This window comes from Oryzias latipes, chromosome 19 (assembly GCF_053564925.1).
Source record: "Oryzias latipes strain Hd-rR chromosome 19, Olatipes_Hd-rR_3.1".
NCBI lineage: Eukaryota > Metazoa > Chordata > Actinopteri > Beloniformes > Adrianichthyidae > Oryzias > Oryzias latipes.
The window spans coordinates 8,622,229-8,646,554 of record NC_136255.1 but is presented as its reverse complement, the minus strand read 5'-3'; the positions used below and the strand labels follow the sequence as shown (position 1 = coordinate 8,646,554).

Genomic DNA, 24,326 nt, shown 5'->3' with positions numbered 1-24,326 from the left:
CAGACCTTGGTCCCATGTAGCCAAGGACTTCATCACTGGACTACCCAGTCCTAGAGGTAAAACTGTCATTCTGACCTTGATAGACAGTCATTCTGACCTTAGTAGACAAATTCTCCAAACTTGCTCATGCGGTGTCCTTGCAGAAATGGCATTCAGCCAAACAACTATCAATAATTGTGTCCCAACATCTATTTTGGCCACATGGTCTTCCTCAGGACATTATTTCATTGGCCGCAGTACATTCTGGAGAAAATTCTCCAAGTTTCTTGAGATCAAGGTCAGTCTAAGGCTACGTTCACACTGCAGGGCTTAATGCTCAATTCGGATTTTTGGAAAAAATCCGAATTGTTTGCTAGACCGTTCACATTTCCAAGTAAATCCGAACTTTTGTGATCTCCAGTGTGACCGTGACACGACCCAAACGAGACCCGCATGCGCAGAAGCCAGAAGAATACTCAACGGTGAACGACGTCACTTGTTTGCGGAGCAGATGTCAACAACAGTGTTGTCAAAAGCGGAGCTCTTTTTGTAATATTAAATTTATTTTCACGAAGGAGCAGCACAATTACAATCTTCTCATTTTAAGAAGGCAATGGAGTCTGGATCGTCTGTACCCACTGTTGTGGAATGGAAATGTGTATGTGTTGGAGCCGCTCGCCCGCGTGTGTGCAAGCGCGTGCCGCGATAGAGAATAGGGGGGGGGGGCAGTGTGTGCGCGCATTCATGTTGTGTGTTACGGAGGACGGTAATAAAAAAAGGTTTCCCCCAAAATAAATGCTATGGACTCTTTATTAACCCGTTCTGGAGAATCTAAGGATCAGAACAGAGAGGAGGAGGAGGATCGCCTCGGGTCCCCCGCGCTTGAGCACGGTCAAAGGGGAGAAAGAAAAAAAAGTTATCGCGGTAAAGGTTCAACACCACGCTCTGCCATTTATCTGGAAATTTTTTCAAAAACCGTCCAGTTGCGATCAGAGCCCTGGAGTTTGGCCTGAAAAGAGCGATCAGCCCAAATATTAATCCAATCGGGGATCTCGCTTCCCTTCCACTGACTGATCTCAGCAGCATCGTCCACCATGGTTGATGTTTACGTTCTCGTTCCTGCCTACTTTAACGCAAAATGATGACGTTTGTTGCGTGTCGATGACGTACAGTTCGGAATCAAGTCGCCTGGCCGGTCAGACGGCGGTCGCAATTGAAAAGAACGGCTACAATTCGGAATCAGGACGGCAAACCCACGGGGCCTGGGTCGCATTTGAAAAGATCGGATCTGTGTCATTCAGACTGTCATGAAAAGATCGGAATTGGGCCGCTTAGGGGCAAAAAATTCGGAATTGGGTCGTTTCAGCCTGCAGTGTGAACGTAGCCTAAGTTTGGGATTCCACCCAAAAACCAACAGACAGGTAGAGCACTACAACCAAAATCTGGAGACCACTTTACAAGCTATGTGTGCTAAGAACTTCAACACTTGGTCTGTTCAGCTTCCTTGGGCTGAGTACTCGCATAACTCTCTGATCAACTCCTCAGGATACCCTCCTTTTCAAGCTGCTTACGATGATCAGCCCCCCCCCTTTTCCCCACCAGGAACTGTCAGCCTAAACTTCAGATCCAGCAGCCTTTGGCAGGGTTATCAACTCCTTCTTTCTCTTTCAGCTTTTCCCATCAGGGGTTGCCACAGCGAAACAACCTCTCTTTTTGAGGATGAGGCGCATGGTTAACTTGGCAATGTTTTACGCCGGATGCCCTTCCTGAAGCAACCTTCTCAATCTATCCGGGCTTGGGACCGGCACACAGAAGCAAAGAAGGGAACAGGGAACAGCCCGGATTCGAACCCTGGTTTCACGGACGGAAGGTGCCGCAAACCAGCACGAGCTAAACTGGCTCCAGGCAGGGTTATCAACTCCAATTGCTATAAAACCAGAAGAGAGGCCAACTCCTCCTAAGTACAAGGTAGGAGACAGGGTATGGCTGTCTGCTACTGACATACCATTAAAAGGGGATTTTTGGAAGCTGTTTCCTTGTTACCTTGGCCTGTGAAGACCACTTCCTTTCAATCTACATCGGCGTCTCCTCCTGCACCTCGCCATGTGGCTGGTGGTCCTGCCTACACGGTCAGAAAGCTCTTGGCATCCAGGCGAGTTGGTTGAAGTGTCCAATACCTTATCGACTGGAAGGGTTCCAGTCCTACAGATCCTTAGTAGGTTTCACAGAGCCAAATTCTAGATCGGGAACTTATCTCCCTGTTCCATCAAGACCACCCAAACCAGCCTCGACATCTGTCTAGGAGCCAGACTTTGTGAGGAGACTTATGTCATGCTCGCCCTCTAGTCTTATGTTTTGGGTTTGTTCTTTCCAGGTTGGCTGTGGCTTTTCATGAGATGTCACACCTGCCTACAATTAAGTACTTTAGGGTTTGGTATTTAAGGCATTTCTTTTGTGTGCTTGTCATAGGAGCGTATGTCATTGTTGTGATGTTCTGGCCTTCATTAATAAATTCTGTTCACCTATTGGAGTTGTTCGAGCCCTTCCTGCTTTTAGGTCTCCATCTACAAAGCGACCAGCAAAACCATTTATGTGTAGTTATAAAATCCATATATTTACAGTTTTGGTAATAAAATCTGATGATTATATCAGTATCAGTTGCTCTTAAAATGTACTCATTATTTTTGAGTGGACAGTTAACTTAATCAATTAAGTACTACTTAATCAAAGTAGAATGATATCCATGAAAACCATATTGGTGTTTGTAGAGAACTGCATTTAAGGCTAATGAAAAAAACTTATTTAAAAAGCATATAAAATTTTATGCAATTTCTTTTGAAAAACATAGCAAGATGAAAATACATCTATAATTATGAAAACAACATGGGTCATTTGTCAGGTAAAACTTTGGTGACTTTTAGTTCTCAGGTACAATGCCTGTTCTCAATGATAATGAAAAAAGTGTGAACCTGCTGAATGGAATATATAATAATAATACATTTAATTTATGAGCGTCTGTCTGGGCTCCCAAGGACTCTTTACAATTCTGAACAACACAAAGTTAAAAACATAAGATTAGAACCACAAACCATAAATGTACATTGGGGCAAAAAAGTATTTAGTCACCCACCAATGGTGCAGCTTCTCCGAGGATCCCTTTTAGAGAAGAAGTTAAAGGTCTGTGAGAGCCAGAAATCTTGCTTGTTGGTTTTTCTGTGACCAAATACTTATTTTCCACCATAATTTACAAAAACATTCTTTAAAAATCAGACAATGTAACTTTGTCAAATTTTTTTCTCATTTTCTCTCTCATAGTTGAGGTATAATGACAATGACAGGCCTCTCTCTCTTTTTCAGTGGGATAAGTTGTACAATTGGTGGCTGACTAAATACTTTTTTGCCCAACTGTAAGACGAGATGTATAGAAGTGTGTATATGGATGTAAAGATGTATATGATTCCATCATTGAAGGCCTGCAGACTGGAACACTAAAGGATAATCAATCCTTCTATATAGCTAGCCCTTTGCTGTTGCAGCCCAACCTCTTACCATTGTTCTCAACATAATGAGTTTTCTCCTTGTTGTTGTCAATAGGAACTCCATGAATCTCCACCCAAACTTGAGGGTCCACAATAGAGCTAGGTTTGTCGCATTCTGGTTTTGGGAGCTGCTGAGCTGAAATGACCTGGTTTGGCAGAAGAAAAAATTATTATGTTTAAAGTTTGTCTTTAACTGGCCATGTTAACTTGCAACATGAAGCCACTACCATGACCATGATAAACCATTGTTCTGATGGATGTAAGTATACATAATAGAAACACCCATAGCTTTCTTACCCGAATGGTGAGGAGGATAGGTCTGTGACCGGGGCCTCCTCCAACGTTTTCAGGGTTGAAGGTGCTGTCAGGTGTGCACATGAAAGGAGGCTTCAGAACATATCCACACAGACCGTTCTGCAGAAAACGGCCTTGGTTCAGGTCCATCAGCTCGCCAGGTGTCTGGAAGTTCAGAGCAACTGAAGAAAACACAACAGAGCAGTTTCAAAGTTCACTACTGGTTCTAAAAGGGGTTCAACCAGCTGAGCTCCAATCAGCAAGTTCTACCTCTTCATTGCCACACTGCATGGGCTTTTAACTGGCATTTTAGGAATGCAACATTAATTTATACTCCAACCATGACCTGGGGCCATTCGAGCAAGAATAAGATAAGATAATAATAAGAAAAGGGGCAATTCATGTTTTTTTATGCATCATTTTTATGTAAAGCTATTACCTTGATGTATCGATCTGATGTTTTAGCAAATAAAAATAAGTTAGATGACTAAACATACTGGAATATTAAGCAAGTTTTGCATTACGTATTTTGATTTTGTTGAAAACTGTTAATTGTAATAATCCATGCAAAGTCCTTTATGTTAAAAACCCAAATTCAGTCTTTTACAGTTTAAGTAAGTGAGTTAGAAAAATAAGGTTGTGTCTGAATTCCTTCACTACTCACTACTACAATTCCAAAATCAGGTGCCCAATAAATTTCCGAGAGGTCTTGGCAAAAACTAGTGTGCATCAGTGCTCACTCGATTGGTGAATATAGACCACACTGCATGGGCAGTGGCACCAAGGGTCAGTGTTAAGTCAATGTACAGATATACAGGTGCGATTTGAGCATCATGGGTGGCGCAGCGGTCTACTGAAATTCTGTTTCTGGTGATGTGCCAACGCAGTCAAAGTTTTGACTTGTGGCGAGATGTTTCCATGGTTCAAATAACGGAACTTTGGCAAAAACTGTGCATCAACAAATCAGGAACTCAACCTTGGCCCGGGATATTGATGATGTGATCAGTGGGTGGACTGAAACCATAAGGGATCTTTCTGATTTGTTTCTTACTTTTATGGAGACAACTACAAAAACATCCTCTAATTTTATTCGTATTTTTTCTCTCCTCAGAATAATGCGGGTCAGTATATTGTCAAACTGGGTTACAGAGAGACTGAAATACAGCTGAAAGCGTCTATCTTTCAGATGTACTCCTGCAGTAGATGGTCAACCGCATCACAGACTGTGGGAGGGGCAGGTTTATAAACACTTTTTTGGACAAGCATCCAGCAACAAATTTGAGTCAAAACAGAGGCGGTGGACAAATATTTGCCGTGCAAATCGTGCTCATTCTGAACAAAGCATTACTCAGCCGTGGGCGGCCGTGGTGCAGCGGTAGGGCGGTCGACCCATGATCGTAAGATTGCAGGTTCAATTCCCACCTTGCACGCCCATGAGTCGAAGTGCTCCTGGGCAAGACACTGAACCCCACCTTGCCTCTGGTGGTAGGCGGGCGCCTGTGCTTGGCAGCGGAGCCGCCACCAGTGCGTGAATGTGTGTGTGACTTTATCTTGGACTCAGCCAGTCATCTCTCTTGCGTCTCCAACGTGTTCAAAATGCAGCTGCTCGTCTTATGGTTGGAGCACGCAAAAGAGACCACATCACACCGATCCTAGCATCGCTTCACTGGCTGCCTGTGCATTTTAGAATTCATTTTAAGATTCTTCTGCTTGTTTTTAAATCTTTACACGGTCTTGCCCCGCTGTACCTCTCTGAGCTTCTCACTCCCTATTCGCCGGCACGGTGCCTCAGATCAGCTGATCAGATGCTTTTAGAGGTACCGAGGTCCAGACGGAAGCTCAGAGGGGACAGAGCTTTTGCTGTAGCCGCTCCAAAGCTGTGGAATACTTTGCCACTGGCCATTAGAGAAGCCCCTTCACTGTCCATTTTTAAAACCCGTTTAAAAACCCATTTTTATGCTCTGGCTTTTAACCCAATATGAAGACCACTGTTTTTCTAACTGTTTACTGTTTTCTATAGTTTTATCTCCCTCTGTGTTTTCCCCCCCGTAACATGTTTTAATGTTTTTTACTGTTGTGTTCAGCACTTTGTCTCAACTACTGTTGTATGAAAGTGCTATATAAATAAAGTTGAGTTGAGTTGAGTTGAGTTGAGTGACTGGGTGAATGGGTCTGTGACTGTAAAGTGCTTTGTCCTTGTAGGAAGAAAGGCGCTATATAAGTATACGCCATTTACCATTTACTCATGGAGTAAAGACCCAACTACCATTGTCTATGAGCTGGTGAAAGCCACGTCCTGTGAATCATTTCATTGCTCCCATTGCTAACACTGACTCCAGCCGATCACCACATCCATTATCAGCACTGTTGAAGCAACTCATTTGTAGTCATAGGAAGGATGATCAAATTCATTTGCTCAGCCGTTCACCTCAGTAATGTAGAAATTAGGGCTGGTTTGAGAAAAAAAGGTGGAAGGAGCCACACGATGTGGAAGCACTTAAAGCTCACAAGCTGTACAAAACTGTCAATCATGCCTGAAACATTTGGGATGTTAATAACCAAAAGGAACGGGATTGTAGATTAACTTTTAAACAGACATATTTAGTACAATCCCCAAAAAAACACAAAGTGTTCTGGGATGAGTTTTCTTATGATGAGGAACTTATGGAATTTTGTTCAATGTTGATTGTCCGACGTGTCCTCTGACTCAGAGTTTGCTTTTTTTTGCAAATCATTTTAGACAAAATCATTTGCAAAATAACTAAACAGCGTGTCTTGTTAAAATGTAAAGTGTTTAAAGCTAACCGATCTGACAGCCTGCATTCCACATCTGCTGAGGGTTGTAGTTGGAGGACTGGAGGCGCTGGCCAGATGGGTAAATCCTGCTGAGCTTGTGACTATTGTGGCGCACAAAGAGGACCCCTGGAAAGGTCAGGTGGACAACAGTTAGTCTGGACATTGACGCATTCAAAGATCACAAACTTGAGCGCACAAGTGTCTTACCAGAATCCTTAATAAGCTTGAGTGCTTCTCTCTCAGAGAAGGACGACATTTGGAGTGGCGAGCTTTTGGCAGCTTGATCAAAACCCTTAAAGTGAACGCTGCGGGTGTATACCACCAACTCAGACAGCTCTGGATTCAGCTTTGACACACCAGCCTAGTAACACACGCAAAACAATCACTGTAGAACAAGAGTCACTTCCCTTTGGCCAATCAACTACTGCAGAACCAACCTTTTTGCCATCTTTCTTCTTCTTGGATCTCCCTTCTGCCACGCTGGTCTCGTCATCTGAAGAGTTAAGGTCTGAAGAACTGGAGGAACACTCCTCTGCTGACTCTTCCCTCTTCCCCTTCACCAGGATCTTACCCTTTAGATCCTAAATGGCAGGAAACATTGAAAAACACACATGAATGTGCAAACTACAGTAAAATGAGAGGATGTGTGTTTTGGGAAATGGGCATGGAAATCCATCCATTTTCTGGACTCACTTTTTCTCGTATGGATTCACGAGGTTGCTAGACCCTGTCCTAGCTACTGTTTGGCGAAGGCGGACAACACCTTGGATGGTCCGCCAGTCCATAAAAGAACTCTTACTATATCTGTACATCAGATTCATATATTGTACAATAATGCAGCAAAAAAATTTTTTTGGCTATTTGTCACAAAGGGTTTTCTTTGAGTTCTTTTGCGCAAAGAAGTAGATCTACCATCTAAAGCAGGGGTATCAAACATACAACCTGATGGTTTAATCAGTCATAAAGAGTAAAAATTTTAAGGATGTTTAAAAAAAATAAGCACATTTCTAGTCCATTCCTGTGGCAAGTTACAGTCAGGACCATAAATATTTGGACAGAGACACATTCTTTCTAATTTTGTTTCTGAACATTACCATAGTTAATTTAAAAAAAAACACAACTCAGATGCCATTGAAGTGCAGACTTTCAGCTTTTATTCCATGGGTTGAACAAAAAGATTGCATAAAAATGTGAAAAACTAAAGCATTTTTTGAACACAGTCCCTTTATTTCATGGGCTCGTAAGTAATTGGACAAATGAAATAACTGAAAACAAAATAGTCATTACTAATATTTGGTTGAAAACCCTTTGTTGGCAATGACAGCCTGAAGTCTTGTACTCACGGACATCACCAGATGCTGGGTTTTCTCCTTCTGAATGCTCTGCCAGGCCTTTACTGCAGTGGCTTTCAGTTGCTGGTTGTTTGTGGGCCTTTCTCTCTGAAGTTTTGTCTTTAACAAATGAAATGCATGCTCAATTGGGTTAAGATCAGGTGAGTGACTTGGCCATTCAAGAATATTCCACTTCTTTGCTTTAATCAACTCCTGAGTTGCTTTGGCTGTATGTTTTGGGTCGTTGTCCATCTGTATTATGAAACGCCGCCCAATCAGTTTGGCTGCATTCACCTGGATCTGCGCAGACAGTATGTCTCTGAACACCTCAGAATTCATTCGGCTGCTTCTGTCCTGTGTCATGTCATCAATAAACACTAGTGTCCCAGTGCCACTAGCAGCGATGCGCGCCCAGGCCATCACACTGCCTCACAGTGTTCTACTGATGATGTGGTGTGCTTTGGATCATGAGCTTCTACATGCCTTCTCCATAGTTTTTCCAGAACTGCGCTGGCTTTTTTAGATCCTTTTTAGCAAAGTCCAATCTATGCTTCCTATTCTTGAGGCTTATGAGTGGCTTGCATCTAGCAGTGTACCCTCTGTGTCTACTTTCATGCAGTCTTCTTTTTATGGTAGACTTGGATTTCAATACGCCTACCTCCTGGAGAGTGTTGTTCACTTGGTTGGCTGTTGTGAACGGGTTCCTCTTCACCATAGAAATGATTCTGCGATCATCCACCACTGTTGTCTTCCATGGACGTCCAGGTCTTTTTGCGTTGCTGAGTTCACCAGTGCTTTCTTTCTTTCTTTCTCAGGATGTACCACACTGTTGATTTTGCCACTCATAATGCTGTAGCAATTTCTCGCATGGTTTTTTTCTGTTTTCTTAGCTTAATGATGGCTCCTTTCACCTGCACGGAGAGCTCCTTTGACCGCATGTTGTCTGTTCACAGCATAATCTTCAAAATACAAGCACGAGTCCTCTAATCAACTCCAGGCCTTTTATCTGCTTCACTCATAATATCATAACAAGGGAATTGCCCACACCTGCCCATGCAATAGCATGGAAGTCAATTGTCCAATTACTTACGAGCCCATGAATCGAAGGAATTGTGTTTGAAAAATGCTTTAGTTTTTCAGTTTTTCACATATTTATGCAATCTTTTTGTTCAACCAATGGAATAAAAGCTGAAAGTCTGCACTTCAATGGCATCTGAGTTGTTTTATTTAAAATTCACTGTGGTAATGTACAGAAACTAAATTAGAAAGAATGTGATGTGTCTCTGTCCAAATATTTATGGTCCTGACTGTATGTTTTTTCAAAGAAAAAAACAGAAGTGTGTAATTTCGCAACTAGGGGAAGCGAAGGAAAAGCAAAAGAGGTGAAAAAGAATATTTCTGCATTTGCCAAAAGCGAAAGCTTTGCGTCTGGGTAAGATGCAGTTTGGTTCCCCGCGAGCCTCACCGCTGTTACGTTGCTATAAGAATGATCAGTAGTGACACCTAACTACCAAAATGTTGTCCAAATAAAAAAAGGTTGAATTGGAGCACTGAGCTTTCCAGGTAAAATGGAAAGTTTGATTTCTTTACGAAGCTGAATGCAAAACTTGTGAGCTTGGTATGTCATCAACAGGTCACAGTGCTCAAAGAATATAGCATTCAGCGCAACTATGAGAGTCACCATAAAGAAAGGTTTCACCATTTGCAGGGGTAGTTAAGAAAGGAGAGGATTTATCAACTATTAGCTGGACTGAAAAAACAACCGTCTGCATTTACTGCAGCCGTGACGTCAGTGATGCAGCAGTGACAGCTGCCTCATGGCAAACAAGTTGGTGCAAACATCCAAACCATTTTCAGAAGGTGAACTTTTTGGAAAAATGCTGAAGGCTGCAGAAGACTTGAACCCCAAAAAGCAGGCGACCTTTGCCAACATAAGTCTGTCAAGGATTACGTTTGCAGATACAACATCTCTGAGGAGACTTGGGCAGCCAAATCAGCTGCGTGAGCCAATTGCCAGACTCAGGAGAACCCTGTCTCCCAGGAAAACTGTGTCTCTGAGCAGCTTCAGACTGGTGTGTGAACTGGCGGAAATGCCGCTATGTGTAGTCCTGTGAAACCATGCAAACAATCACATGAATTTTTTTTCTAATTGTGCCCAGACAAAATGTTACTCCCACATATTTACGTACAGCCAACATGCACACTGCTGCATTGACCTCATGGATGTTAAGTATATCCAAAGCAATTTTGTTGGCACATATTAGCCTAATCCTAACGCTTCTTGCGGGTCTGTGCACCCAAGAATAAAGCACTGGCCGCCCGTATTTAGAAAATTATATATGAACACGTTTAGAAGATCATCTCGCTCTATGCCGCCGCTTTTTTTGTTTACAACGGAACTCACTATTTCTTCTTCTACTGCCGTTTCCGTTATTTTAGATAGTTCTGTCCGTGTCAAAATGATTTATTCTGATCGATAGTGTGGCACATGTAAACCTTTGTTATAATTGTATAAAAATTGTCAGGGCCCATGTAATATGATCTTTGATCCAATCAAATACATTTTGCACATGTAACCGCAACTAGCGTGTAGATATGTGTGTGTGAATGAGTAAACATTCTCACTGCTCTGAGGATTTTGTAAATGAGTTAATGCCCCCTCCCCTGTCACTATGAGCATCACACACCTCTGGGGAAGGAAGGCATTTGGACTTCTCTGTGCTGAGAGGCCGCTGCAGTAGTTTCTCCCCAAGAATGGAGCGCAGGTGTCGGGCCATGACAGCTTGTTGTTCCACAGAGCAGTGGTTCTCCAGAGAGAGGATCAGAGGAAAGGAGGACGCCTGCAGGGAGGGGGTGCGTCAGCAGCTGCTCATATTCATTTACCCTCTTACAGATGTCACTTACCTTGAAGGCGTACTCATTGATGATCTTGATGACGTCAACAAAGGGCACTTTGGAGGTCAGGGTGTGTCCATGGTAGATGACAGGCTCCCCTCCATCTCCATCCCAGCAGTCCAGCTCTACACAGCGACAGCCATGGCTCAGAGCTCTGAGGGACAAAGAGCCAAACCATTATTCAGAGGAGATGCAGCCCTCAACCACAGATACAATTCATTAAAGCTACGGTCCGAGATTTGAGAAATATTGGGGGACTAAAAGTATTCCTCCGAAACCCAAGATTGCCTGGGAGTTTCAATAAAGTGGTACACACAACTTGACATCTGTCAAGAATAAGTCGGATGTGGCGTGGAGAATCGAGCAATTTTCCAAAATGAAACTTCCTACAGGATCAGGTTATGAATAAAATTGAAAAACGTGGGGCATGTTTTTCTTTCTCTGTGGCCTGGTACCAACTATCCCACAGACCAGTACTGGCCTGCAGCCTGGGGTTGGACACTCCTGCTTTGAATGAATTTATTCAAAATATTGTTATTTTTTTAATTTCCTGTTTCATCTTGATTTTCTTTGATAAATTTCAAGTGCATGCTTATTTTGATCCGGTGCTCCTCCTTCAGGTACAGGAAGTCCTGAGGCATAGAGTCAGATTATGTTTTCTGATCGGTGAAGGATTACCGTATGTATGGCTCAGTGCTGCTGTCCCCGGTCATCTGGTCCTTGGTGAGGTAGGTGTTGTGAGATGAAGAGATGAAGTAGTGAGCCAATGGCTGCGTCATGTCCTGGTAGACCCGGGCGTGATCTGGATTGAATACACAGTTCTGCTTGGACAGCATGTACATGGTAAACCCATTGGGAGTCATCAGATGGTTCTTCTGGGCTGCAGTAAAAAACAAAGATGTTGAACGGACCTGTTAATCAAAGCAAATCAAATCAGATCAGATCAGATCAGATCAGATCAGATCAGATCAATCTTTATTCATATAGTATTTTTCATACTTAACGTAACACAAAATGCTGTTGGAACTGCAGTTGAATCAAAACATTACTTATCCTACCCCACTCGTTGAGCTCGTAGGTAAGGATGAGGCTCTGGGCGTGAGTCACAGAGCAGTCCTCCTCCTGCTTCTTTAGGAAGTCCCTCAAGTCCACAGTGGAGAGCACGCAGCCGTTTGCCGAGTGCTGGATGAAAATGGTGTCCAGTTCTGGTCTTCGTAACAGCTCCCTGCAGAAGACTTCAATCTCTTCATGGTCCAGGCGGCCATCAGCAGAGTGATCACATTTCTGACGGAGCAGAACTACGTCAGGACAAAGTATCTTTTACAGGAGAGCAGCTTCACATAATGCTGATGTACCTGGAAAAGGCTGCGGGCGTACTGATCGCTCAGGTCCACGTTGATCATGCGCAGCAGTCTTTGCACCTCCTCGTAGCTCATCTTGTCGTCATGGTTCTCGTCTGCCCGGCTCAGGTAAGCATGAATCCAAGTAAAAGGTCAAGGAAAGCAAAGAGAATAATAATCTCCTAATCAGAAAGGACAGATTTGTAACCATGAAAACACAAATTTCCTCTAAAGGTTTGAACATTTCACAGAGGAATGAACAAAGGCAAGCAGGAAAAGGATATTGGTCTAGTTTCTCCTTGTGGGTCATATTGTCCATCCGCTCCTGCAGGGTCCTGATGCCACGGGCCCACTGCTGAGCCTCCTCCTCGCTCTGGCAGAGGAGTTCTAGACTCTTACGTGGTCCCTTGAAAACCACTGTCAAACACCGCTTCGTGGATTCGGAGCCCGTCATGTGGCGCAGTGCCTCCAACTGGCAGCCTTCGCGAACACACTCCACCTCCATGACAGAGACTGAGGAACAGAGAAGGATCATTAGAAAAGTAGAACTCTGTCAGCGAGGTTTCCTTTCTGAAGCTCCTGCAATGACCGGTCTGAAGCTGCATTGGATTATAAGGCCCACCATCAATGAATGGTTTATTGTTTAAAGTTATATGATATATAAGGTGCACTATACAGCACAAGTTAAAAGAGTCAGCGAGTCAGTGAGTCAGACTTTATCGACTGCATTCATGGTAATTCTGATACCACAAAAAAAAAGAAAACGCAGACTGATACCATTACACGTTAGCTGCTTTAGCGTATTTACAATAACACCCAACCTTGTTTGCCACACGTAAAAACTTGACTGATATTACTAGAACAAATGTTGCTGTGACTATCTCCCAAGCTTGCTAGTAACACGTCTTAAATTGCCCTGATACCACCAAAACAAATGTTGCTGTGACTATGCTAACTCCCAACCCTGTTAGTAACACATACAAAAACGGACTCACACGGCTAAAACATGCATGACTGTGACTATGTTAACACCCAACCTTGTTTGACACACTAGCAACAAGGTTTGTGAGTTGTCCGTTATCGCGATATACACACTAGGAAGTGGTGATGTGCATGTAGCTTGAGCACAAGGCTGATGGCGAGTCTGTGTTGAAGCCTGTTCAAACTAAGTCGGCCGTCTTGACTTATCAATATTACATCGTGTGAGAAGAAAAGACACTTGAAAGATGAGGAAATGGCACAGTTTCAACCACCACTAAATGTGATTTTGCGAGGAAAGTTAGTGGAGAACTGGAGAAGCAGGAGCCAGCATTTTGAGCTCTTCTCTACAGCCAGCGGCATTGCCAAAAAGTCAGAGAAGGTACAATGTGCATCTTTTGATGACTGAAAAAACAAAAAAAGTCACAACCAACTCAGTTTTGTTCCCACTGCCTGTTTTAAAACACACACTATCATGCATGTCTTACCAGTATGTTTTAACGTGCCCACGCCCTAAAACCCGATGCACTTTTTGTATGTGTTCAATACAGAAAAAGCACCCATAACTGAAACTATGCCCTATAATCCAGTGCACCCTGTGGTACATTGGATCAGAGAAGCTGAAAATGACATGTTTCTGAGAGCAGTAAAAACAGAGGAAAAAGTCATTGCATTGATGGATTCTGGAGATACAAACAGTGAGATTTGGACAAAAAACTTAAAGACAAACAAAAATCAGATGACATGGAAGCTGGACACAGGAGCAGATTGTAATATAAAGTCTGTGAAAATTCCCACTGCACTTGTAGGTTAATTGAAAGCAAATAAAACAAAACCACTACCCTGTTTTGGTCACAAGGTAGCAGCAGTAGGCAAGAAACTGATCTGTGAGTGTAAAGGAAACAAGCACAACACTGAGTTTGAAATCTCTCAGGAAGATGTCAGCACTATAGTTGGAGGTGCGACATGCTTGAAACTACCGTAGGCTAAGTTCACAGAGTATATGATGTTGGAAGAGAACAAGACATTCTCAAAGACTATAATAGTTTGTCAGGTCATTTGTTTGCCAGGTCAGCATCACATTCAAATAGACCACGCAGTCTCACCAGTTGTTCATGCACCCAGAAGGATTAGTAAGATTACTAAAAGAAAGAAAAGTAAAGAATGGAAAAATGGGAGTTATTACAAGACAGACAGACAGAACCAACAGAGTGGGTTAACATTATGGTCACTGTGGTTCCACCCAAGAAAATATGCATATGTATGGATCCATAAGACTTGAACAGAGCAATAAAACAAGAACATTATCCATAGTTCACTGTGGAGGAGTTGTGTCTAGTATGCCAAACACCAAATACTTCTGTGTTAGACGCTAATCAGGGATTAGCATCAGCACCCAAAGTGTTCCAGAAATGATTGAGGATCTGAATGATGTTGTTAACATCATAGACAACTTGCTAGTCTGGGGTGAGTCGAGAGAGAAACATAATCATAGACTGAACAGAAACAAATGTTTAATCAGAATTAAAGAAATCAAATACATTGAACATACACTCACAGATAAAGGTCTGAAACCAGATGAAGAAAAAGTAATAGCAGTTGCCCCTCCCAAACAAGAACTACAGAGGTTTTTAGTGATGTCCAGTATCTGGACAAATTCATACCAACCACCATCTGCTTGAAGGAGAGATAGATTGGCATTGGGAAGAAGCACAGGAAAGGAGATTTGAAAAACTTAAAAGACATTCAAGACATTCAGGCTGAATGTTTTTTCCATTTAGGCTGAAAGTGATGGGGAGCATCTTTAAAAAATCTCTGCACCAAGCTCCCATGAGATTACAGAGAATGCTTCTGAGATTGCAGAAATACAGCCTGAAAGTGACTTTCAAACTTGGCAAAGAACTTCATATTGCAGACACACTCAAGCGAGGATTCTTAAGTTTAAGCACAGAAACACGCAGAAGAAGCAAAAGCCTTACTTCGACAGAAAAAAAATAATTTTTCCAGAACTGCATGCAGATGAGAATGTTAGGATGCAGAAAGGAACAACATGGCTGCCAGCAGTGGTTCTACACAAGTATGAGCAGCAACATTCATTTGTGGTTCGCACACCTGATGGAAGACTTTACAGAAGAAACAGGAAACACCTGAGTAGAACGGAGGAGAGGGACAGAACATAAATGAAGAAATCAACAGCAATGATGTTGCGAGACAACAAATTGAACAAACCAATGACAACGAACAGACTGTTGTGGTGTGGATGCAGTTCATTCGCTTCTCCAATAGATTTTTGTCAACAAACACCTTTTTTTCTCATCTGGATCAGGATGTTTTTGGACAAAAGCTGCATGTTTATTCTGGAATGTCTTGCCACATTTTAGACTTTGTTGTTTGCTAATTCCTCATTACATATTATTCACACTGGTAAAGTCGTTGAGAGCAAGTAAATGTAGTTTTCTTCAGGAACTTCAATTTACTCAAAATTCTCCATCGTTGTCCTACTTGGGTCAGTACATTGTTGGAATTACAAGCCGGCTGGAGTTGTGGCGGTGTGCAGGTCGATCGTCACAAAGAACTTTACTTAGAAAATGTCTACATTTAGAATTTTTTTTAAACCTAATACTCAACCCGGTAATTTTTTGTTTTGTTTTTTTAACCCTTGTGCTATCTTAGATGACGCCACCCTTACATTGACGTGTTCTCCCTACCATGACAAAGATGGATAAAGGTGGAAAGATTTCATGTAATCCATGGACACCAGTGAAGATCACAAATCATTAAAGAAAAAAGGTTCAACACACTGTCTAGTGGGAATAGATGACCAAACTCCCAACGTTAACGTGCATAGGATAGCACAAGGGTTAAATTATTTGAATGAGCTTTTCCTGTTTACTGCTTGCTTTTTTACTCTTTTAATCCGCTGCGTTCCCTGCTTCTGCTCAGTGGACGAACACACCACCCTCCTGTTTCTGAGTGAGTTTGCAGACGCATCAAGTCAATGATCAGGATGTTGTTCATGTTATAAATTAACGCTGGAGACAATCACAGTCGCAGGCAAAATCTAAGCAACATTGCGTGAATGGAATAGAGCGTCAAGTGCAACAAGAAAACTAGAAGTGATAACATCAACACAAAAACGTACAGAGATGAGTGACACTGGAAAAAGAAGCAAATTCCAGAACCACTTCATTTTAATTGATAATGTGAAAAGAGAATTTAGAGACTGCAACAAAACTATTCCATCCGGAACCAACTCCACAACCAACCTGCACCTGAGAGTTATGGTTTTTTGTTCATTCTCCTGGCGAACGTGAAGATTGTATTTTGCACACAGTGGAGTTTTGTGTTTGGTATTTTGTATGTGCAATATATTGTTAATAAAGTTTATTTAAAAAAATAAATAAAAAAACCTGCACCTGAGAGAATCTTCTCCAAAACAGAACAGATCATCACTGACCGAAGAAACCAGATCAGCTTCATAAAGCCGAGAGTATTTTTGAATGCCAACCTTTGGTGTGATAAAAAAATATCCCACTGAGTTACATGCCTTACGCATGTAACTCCACCCATGGTAACCCTTGTGCTATCCTGGGCACTTTAACATTGGGAGTTGGGTCATCTAGACCCACTAGACAGTGCGCTGAACATTTTTTCTTCAATGATTTGTGATCTTCACTGGTATCCATGGATTACATGAAATCTTTCCACTTTTATCCACCTTTGTCATGGTAGGGAGAACACGTCAATGTAAGGGTGGGGTCATCTAAGATAGCACAAGGGTTAAGGTTTGCCACGGTCTGCAGTCTGCAGCCAGGGGCTTCTCCCCATAACAGACTCTGGTCCGTGTTAACACCTGAAGATTCACCCCTCTGCGCGTTCAAGGTGCTCTCTTCTCTTTCGCACATCCTGACAGTGTTAAAGGCACCACGACAATCTTAGAACATAATAGTTATTTTACAAAACCACAGAGAGCTGCAGCACAGAGATGAAAGAGCTGCATGCGGCTCCGGAGCTTCAGGTTGCCAACCCCAAGATTAGCTCAAGTACAGAACACAGAGAGCTTCATGGAAAAGGTTGCCATGGCCAAGTAGCTGCATCCAAGTCACACATCACCAAGAGCAATGCAAAGCGTCGAATGCAGTGGTGTAAAGTACGCCGCCACTGGACTCTAGAGCAGTGGAGACATGTTCTGTGTAGTGATGAATCACAAATTTGGTGGAGGAGGAATTATGGTGCGGGGTTGTTTTTCAGGACTTGGCCCCTTAGTTCCAGTGAAAGGAACTTTGAATGCTTCAGTATACCAAAACACATTCTATGCTACCAACATTGTGGGAACAATTTGGAGTGGGCCCCTTCCTCTTCCAACGTGACTGTGCACCAGTGCACAAAGCAAGGTCCATAAAGACATGGATGACAAAGTTTGGTGTGGATGAACTTGACTGGCCTGCACATAATCCTGACCTGAACCTGATAGATGAATAAGAACTGACTGAAAGCCAGGCCTGGCAAGAACAACATTCCCCCCTAAAGTCCCTACGCTCTTTGGATTACAATTACTCTCGGTCGCAAATTAAACAGCTCTTAGTCTGAGATTGTCATTGCAGCTTTTCGAGTGAATGACAAGAGCAGCTCCTTCCTGGGAGCAGTATTTATTTTCTCAATTCACCCAGTCTCTCTATTTTCTATTCAAGCTTCACGTGATTAGTCAATACATGCATGCTAAGTGCGTGCACATAAAGTAGCCTGAAAAAAATGATTTATAGCAGGAAAAGAAGCAAAATTGAGAACCATTTCACTTTTATTAACAATACAAAGGAAAGGGGTAGAGTCGTCAAGCAATAATTTAATCTATAGAGTCTATTCTACAACAAACGTACAGGTACCTGAGAACCTAGAAAACCGTCATCAAACTGTATTTCTAAAGGCTAACCTTTATTGCGACTAAGTCTTTTTTCCTGGTTTTGCACAATTTATTTTGTATTTTGGGTTGTTGCTCCAGTGTTTTGTATTGCTTTGCTTCCAAAGATTTTAAAGGAAAAAAAATGAAAAATGTGTAGTTAAAAGTTTAATTGTAAAAAGCTAGTTTTGCTTGTATCCTTTATTTTGTACATTTTATCAGGAAGAAATTAATAGTAGCATATATATATATATATATATATATATATATATATATATATATATATATATATATACTTATACGAACAAAAACACATTATTTACATCAGTTATTCATAGTGCATATTTTTATATAGCTGTTAAACTAAACAAAGCAATAAAACAACCGAAAAAGCTGCTTGGGAGCCAAAAGAGCCGGTTCTTTTTAGTGAGACAATCCAAAAGAATTATCATCACTGCAACCAATTAGAACGATGACAAAAAACGTAAAGGTGGAGCCATTTTGTAGTTTTCTGATGATATGCCTACGATGTAAGGAGGTGGGGCTCTGTCAGAAGTCAGTACTCTGTCTCCCCCTCTCTGGTCACCAGCGGGAAGCATCTCCAGAGTTCCAACCACACTTCCTGGATGCTGCACACCTGACTCTTATTCACTCAATCAACCACAGCTCTGCACTGAGCTCAGCTCGGTGTGAAGTATTGTTTGTGCCACTCAGCCTGCCCGCCTGCCCTTTGGCCTGTGAGCAGAACGGGACAGAATTACTCTCTGTGGGAGCAGGACAAAGGTGGAAACCCCCTTATCATCCACTAGTGAACAGCACTTTGGGCCTCCTTGGATGGTGAAAGAAGGTGCTATAGAAAGGAATCAATGAAATCTAATTGACAACGCTCCTCTCATGAGCCAAAACCAGTTTTAAATTTGCAGTAACCAGGTGTACTGAATGAGGCTGATCCATTGACTGTATATGACTCCTGGACCGAGTAAGTGTAATGTCACCTATAGAAAATGGCTTGTAGTGGTTCAAAAAAGTAGATTTTTTTAATTTATTTTTAGATGCAGACGGTGCCGTGTTGGAGCCAGACATCATCAGCAAGCAGTGTTGGTCCAAGTTGGTCTGAGTCCGTTTGTGGCAACCGCTCTAGCCAATCAGGAGTGAGTCTAGTTGGAAGTCCACATGCCTACCACTTGAAAGAGGACTCAGGAGATTCAAGCATTTTTAACATTGGCCGTGAGGCTGCATACTTTTAAGGTATCTGATTGGCAAGTTTATAGCTTCAATAACATTCACTGCAGAAAAAAATTTCTTGAAGAAATTGACTAACAAAAACATGTTAAAAAAAGAGGGAGCAGACCAAGAACGGTTATTCCGACATATGTGGGGCGGCAGTGGCGGATGAGCAGGTCGTCCAATGATCAAAGGGTCGGCGGTTCGATCCCCGCTCCCCCCACTGCTCCCCAACCAACCATCGCTGTGTCCTTGGGCAAGACACTGCACCCTCCTTGCCTCCAGTGTGGCTCTTTTGGTGTATGAACGCATATGAATGTCCCGGTGATGGTCAGAGGGTCAGAGCTTACGCCTACGCCGTAGGCGTAAACTGGCAGCCATGCCTCTGTCAGTCTGCTCCAGGGCAGCTGTGGATACTTCTGTAGCTTATGTGGCACTGTGTGATTTAAAAATTCATTAAAACAGATGCCCACCATTTAATTTCATTTTGATCTCTGAAATAATCAGTAACATCACTGTTAGAACTACTTAAACTGTCAGTTTGTGTTTAAAAACGGTTTTGGCCGATACCTAACTTCGCCAGCAGAGGGCGCTCGGTGCTCTATACGTCAGTAGCTGACCAGCAGCAGAAGCCAAGTCAGGACTGGATGAATGAGTCAGCAGAATATATCACGACTTGCGCTCTTTTTGACTGTGATTTTGTATATTTTGCAGGTAAGGTGGCTGAAATCAACACACAAATGATTTTCTAACAGTAATGATGTGTTTTGAGGGCTTTAGAGGGGAACTTAAGTGACGGGGGGGCAAAAAATAAGATCACGTCAAGTGAATTACACATTCACTAAACACAGATGTAGAAAGGGGATATTACTCGACTGGCTTTTTCACAGCTACCTGTCCAGTCTAAAAGCACAATCATATCTATCTATCTATGATTGGGAGAAACAACAATATACAGCTTTTGTAGATTTTTTTCCCCTACTGGACTGATTAAGTACCCGATGCGGTGATTTTTCAAAATAAAACATTTCTCAAAATCAAAGATAGTTCAGACTATTGATAAAAGGAGTACAGTATTCAATACTTCTTCAGCGGACCGGCCTTCTTCCATTGATTTTCTTAACCCGCTATAACCAATGTATAACCTCTTCCATCCTACCGACCGTGTCAACATGCTGCTATGACCGTATTTTGCGCTCTCTGTGTTGGACACACTGGAGGAGCGCGGTGGAAAACAACTCTGAGCTAAAGAGGATATGAACAGGTGGAGCGGAAAAGCAGGTAGAGAGGCGGTGGAGGGGCGTCGGCTTCAAACTGTCAGAGAGATGGAAACACGGGCGTCAGATTCACACGCATCTTTCACTGCGGGAGTTGAAGCAGAGACTTTCTGGGACGATCTCATGAACTCAAACATGGAAACATGATTACCAAGTAGAACTCTCCAAAATATTAAACCTGATCTCTCCACATTCTCCGTGTCTACCATGCATCGATACACACAGACATGCAGCGATCAGACCATAACGTTAGCTCGTAGCTCCGCCCACACGCGACCGCAGTGTCAGCTTTAAACAACGCAACTTCTGAGAGCAGGGGCGGGGCGGCAAACCACCAACAACAGGTTAGATGACAGAACCCATTAAGCGTCTCTGCCTGGTGCGTTCACGGAGCTTCAGAACATAAGACTTCAACAGCCACCCAGCCTAACGTAGTCCGCTATTATATATTCATGAGTGTAAAAAAACCCGCAGAACAGACCCTAAAACCGCCCAAATTATGCATACCCGCCCGAAGCCATTTTTACCCGCAAATTTAGAACCAAAACCGCCCAATTGGGCGGAAAACCGCCCAATCTGGCAACACTGTCTAGTATCCAGTGGGTACTTCCTGTATGAAATGCGAGGTGGGAGGAGTCACTCAGTCCAGTTCTCATATACAGTCTATGAGCTGATCACAATGGAAGAAAGGGGAACATGAAAGGTGGAAACCGAGCTCTTAAGCTCTGACCACAGACACAGCAACTAAAACTGTTAAGAGGGTCATCTTATTGGGGGTCTAAATTGATGGTTTTTGAGAAAATGTAAGAAAAATGAAGTGGGCGGAGCCACAAGATATTTTTGGAATATAGATTTTGCTTTGAATAATACTGTATAAGGTACGTCTTTTGTTTGTGTAAAAATAAAAATACGTCAGAGTGGAGCGAGGCCAGAACCTGAGATTAGAAGCTCACCCCCCACAGATTGAAGTGGTGAACCACAGAGTTTGAGCCCCTCTGTAATCTTTGAGGCTGCTGTCAGGAGAATTACTGCTTCTTTCAGCTGTGAGGTTCCCATCCGTTGAGGTTTCCAGTAAAAGAGGACATTAATCACAGTTTTTGTAATGAGGGACAGCCAGAGGTGGGGCATCTACAGCCCACTCTTAGTGGTCAGGGTGGGGCCCCATATGGAGAAGGCTGAATTCTGTCAGGTGCTCATTTCTAAATCTTTGTGTGGATTTCAGTACAAAACTTGGTGTGCATCTGAATTTAAAATATTGACATAAAAATATTCAGATAAGGAAACATGATATAAATTGTCTGTGCTCATTCTCCTTCAATCAGGGCACAAATGAGGGCCTTATTTGTCTGTGAGAAACATTGGTAGAGCAAGAACATTTTATGTGGGAGGGGGGAAGAAGACTTTGGAAGGGTGGCAAATAAGAACAGCAAAGTTGAAACCCATTACAAGTGAAAAGATCCAAAATGCATATATATATATACCCATGGTGGCTCCACCATGGGTATTTATGGGGATTATAAACTCCTGTAATCCAGCATTTTCAGTCATCCGCCTCCAAAAAAGGAGACCTCTAATTTAGGCACAGATAGTAAGGGAGGGATGCCCCACCCTGCATAACTGTGTGACTCTTTCTCACTCCCGCCTGAGAGCAAGAGTCACACAGGACTAAAATGAATCAACAAAAAGAGCTAATTCTATGATCTTATCACAGAAGATGGACATCTTTTAGAAAGAGAGGGGCTTTAAACAGATGAGAGCATCCTCCCCTAACTGCTGCTTAACCTTCTCCCATGCTGCTCTTGACTGTCTGCATTTCGACTCTCAACTCTCAAGCTTTTTGCTGAAGCTGGGGACCAGCAGGTTCTGAGATAAACTAAGAAGTCCAGATTTAAGGTCCTTGTGAAGCCCCGGATCTTTACACATAAAAGATTATTGTGATTAATGTTCATGTTCAATAAACTTTATCAATACATCAAAGGACAGTTTCTACTCAGACGTATTTGTTTCTGATCTTTTTGTGACCATTTACAGGTTACTGTGACAGTTTGCATCTGTATTCACCTCCGTCTTCTTCAAAGACAAAATAAAGTCCTGCTCCTCCACACCTTCCCTGAAATGTCAACAAACTCTAACCTTTTTTTATATTTTGGGTTCCTTATGTCTCAGCATTGACTGTCAGGTGACACACGGGTATGAGGTAAACAGCAGAAACAGACGCCTTACAGGATTGTTGCTCTTTGGCCCGGCTGGATGATTTGTGTGACTGGCACCACACAGTGACTCCATCCTCCAGCAGCCGCAGAGTCCTGCGCTTCTGCCAACGTGGGGAGCGAACCTTAACGAGACAGAGGGACGGATTAGATCTCCATCCATCAGGACCGTGCTCAGCCTAACAGAGCTTCACTGTCTGTACCTTCACCATGCTGGAGCCCTGCAGCATCTTCTTCACATCCTCATCCTCCTGGATTCCTGCACAACAAGAGATGCGGTCAGCACACTTAGAGTTAAAAGGCCAAAAGTAGTTTAGGAAGCAGAACAGTATCATAAGAGGCTGCAACAGAGGTCCTGATGCAGAACACAAGAGAAACTTCAGTATTTGAAAGCCATGCACCCTTAATAGCACCTGCAATCATGCATTCACAGTTCATGTTTGTGTTCTTTTAAACTACATCCACACCGTCCTCAGCAATGTGGGTGAGCGTTTCCACGACAAGTCTATGTAAATCCAAGAAATCAGGGTTGCTCTTCGTCTGAGCAGCACCACAGACGTACTTACTAAGTCCAAGAGTGCCTCATTCACAAGCTAACGGGTTTTAGCTAACATTACTTATTGACACTTGACCTTTAACACTTGAACACTAAACAAGTTGGAAGAATTTGAAACAGCACTATTTTAATTGAGATTTAGGGAGTGCAATGATTTTGCTATGAAGAAAAAAAAGCAGAACAGAAAGGCAGCAAACACAAGATGACATTTAACTTGTAGGAATTAAGAGATATTGGTGGAAGAGACAAAGTAAAAATGTTGATTACTGTAAATAAAGACGACGGAGATGGGAAAACCCAAAAAAATATAGATTAATTTGAAATTGGTGTATATTTGGTTTAATCTTTTTTCGAAGCAATGTTCAAAGTATGATGGGACATTAGAAAAAGGCAAATAGATGGACCTAATTTACGGCAGCTTTAGTTGTTACCGTCAAAAACATTAAAACAATTGCTGGGATCTATGAACATTTAAAGGGCCTATACTAGGGCTGTGCGACATAAGGGTAAACTCGCGATGTTAGTGACCAATATTGCGTTGACGATGTAACTTGCAATATGAACAAATAGCAAAACAACTAGAAACACCATTTCCATTTCACTGCAACAGTTTAGAAATTATACTCCAAATGACTCTCGTCTACATGGGAGGCAAACATCTAACATACCATCCGATTGGTCAATAACGTGACCATTTGATTGGTCAAATGCATAAGTTGATTTTTTTTTTATTAGTTAAATACTTTAAGCTGCCATAAGGTTGTTTTAGGCCATTTAGGTAACCATTTATTGCATTTTGCGCTGTCTTTTGCGATATGGATATTGCACAGATTGATATCGCGATAACGATAAATTTGCGATTTATTGTGCAGGTCTAGCCTATACCATGCAAAATATTTTTTTGAGCTTTTAAACGTATTATGATGTTCATTCCTGACGAAAAGAAACCCCAAAGCGGTATTTTGATCAGTTTATGCATTTCTGAGTCTTCGTGTAAAAATCTGGACTCT

General features: G+C 42.4%; 1 protein-coding gene across 1 annotated transcript in view; it reads right to left on the bottom strand.

Moving 5' to 3' along the window:
- LOC101173208 (1-phosphatidylinositol 4,5-bisphosphate phosphodiesterase delta-3-A) overlaps window positions 1–24,326 on the bottom strand; it is a 32,675-nt gene that overhangs the window by 7,053 nt on the left and 1,296 nt on the right. The window contains exons 2-14 of the mRNA XM_004086845.4: window positions 22,964–23,019; window positions 22,774–22,885; window positions 12,459–12,687; window positions 12,190–12,319; window positions 11,893–12,118; window positions 11,513–11,714; window positions 10,844–10,988; window positions 10,627–10,779; window positions 7,046–7,189; window positions 6,816–6,969; window positions 6,618–6,734; window positions 3,816–3,994; window positions 3,529–3,664 (exon numbers count right to left, since the gene is read on the bottom strand). Of these exons, the coding sequence (XP_004086893.1) occupies window positions 3,529–3,664; window positions 3,816–3,994; window positions 6,618–6,734; window positions 6,816–6,969; window positions 7,046–7,189; window positions 10,627–10,779; window positions 10,844–10,988; window positions 11,513–11,714; window positions 11,893–12,118; window positions 12,190–12,319; window positions 12,459–12,687; window positions 22,774–22,885; window positions 22,964–23,019 (1,983 nt within the window). The remainder of the gene's footprint in view (window positions 1–3,528; window positions 3,665–3,815; window positions 3,995–6,617; window positions 6,735–6,815; window positions 6,970–7,045; window positions 7,190–10,626; window positions 10,780–10,843; window positions 10,989–11,512; window positions 11,715–11,892; window positions 12,119–12,189; window positions 12,320–12,458; window positions 12,688–22,773; window positions 22,886–22,963; window positions 23,020–24,326) is intronic.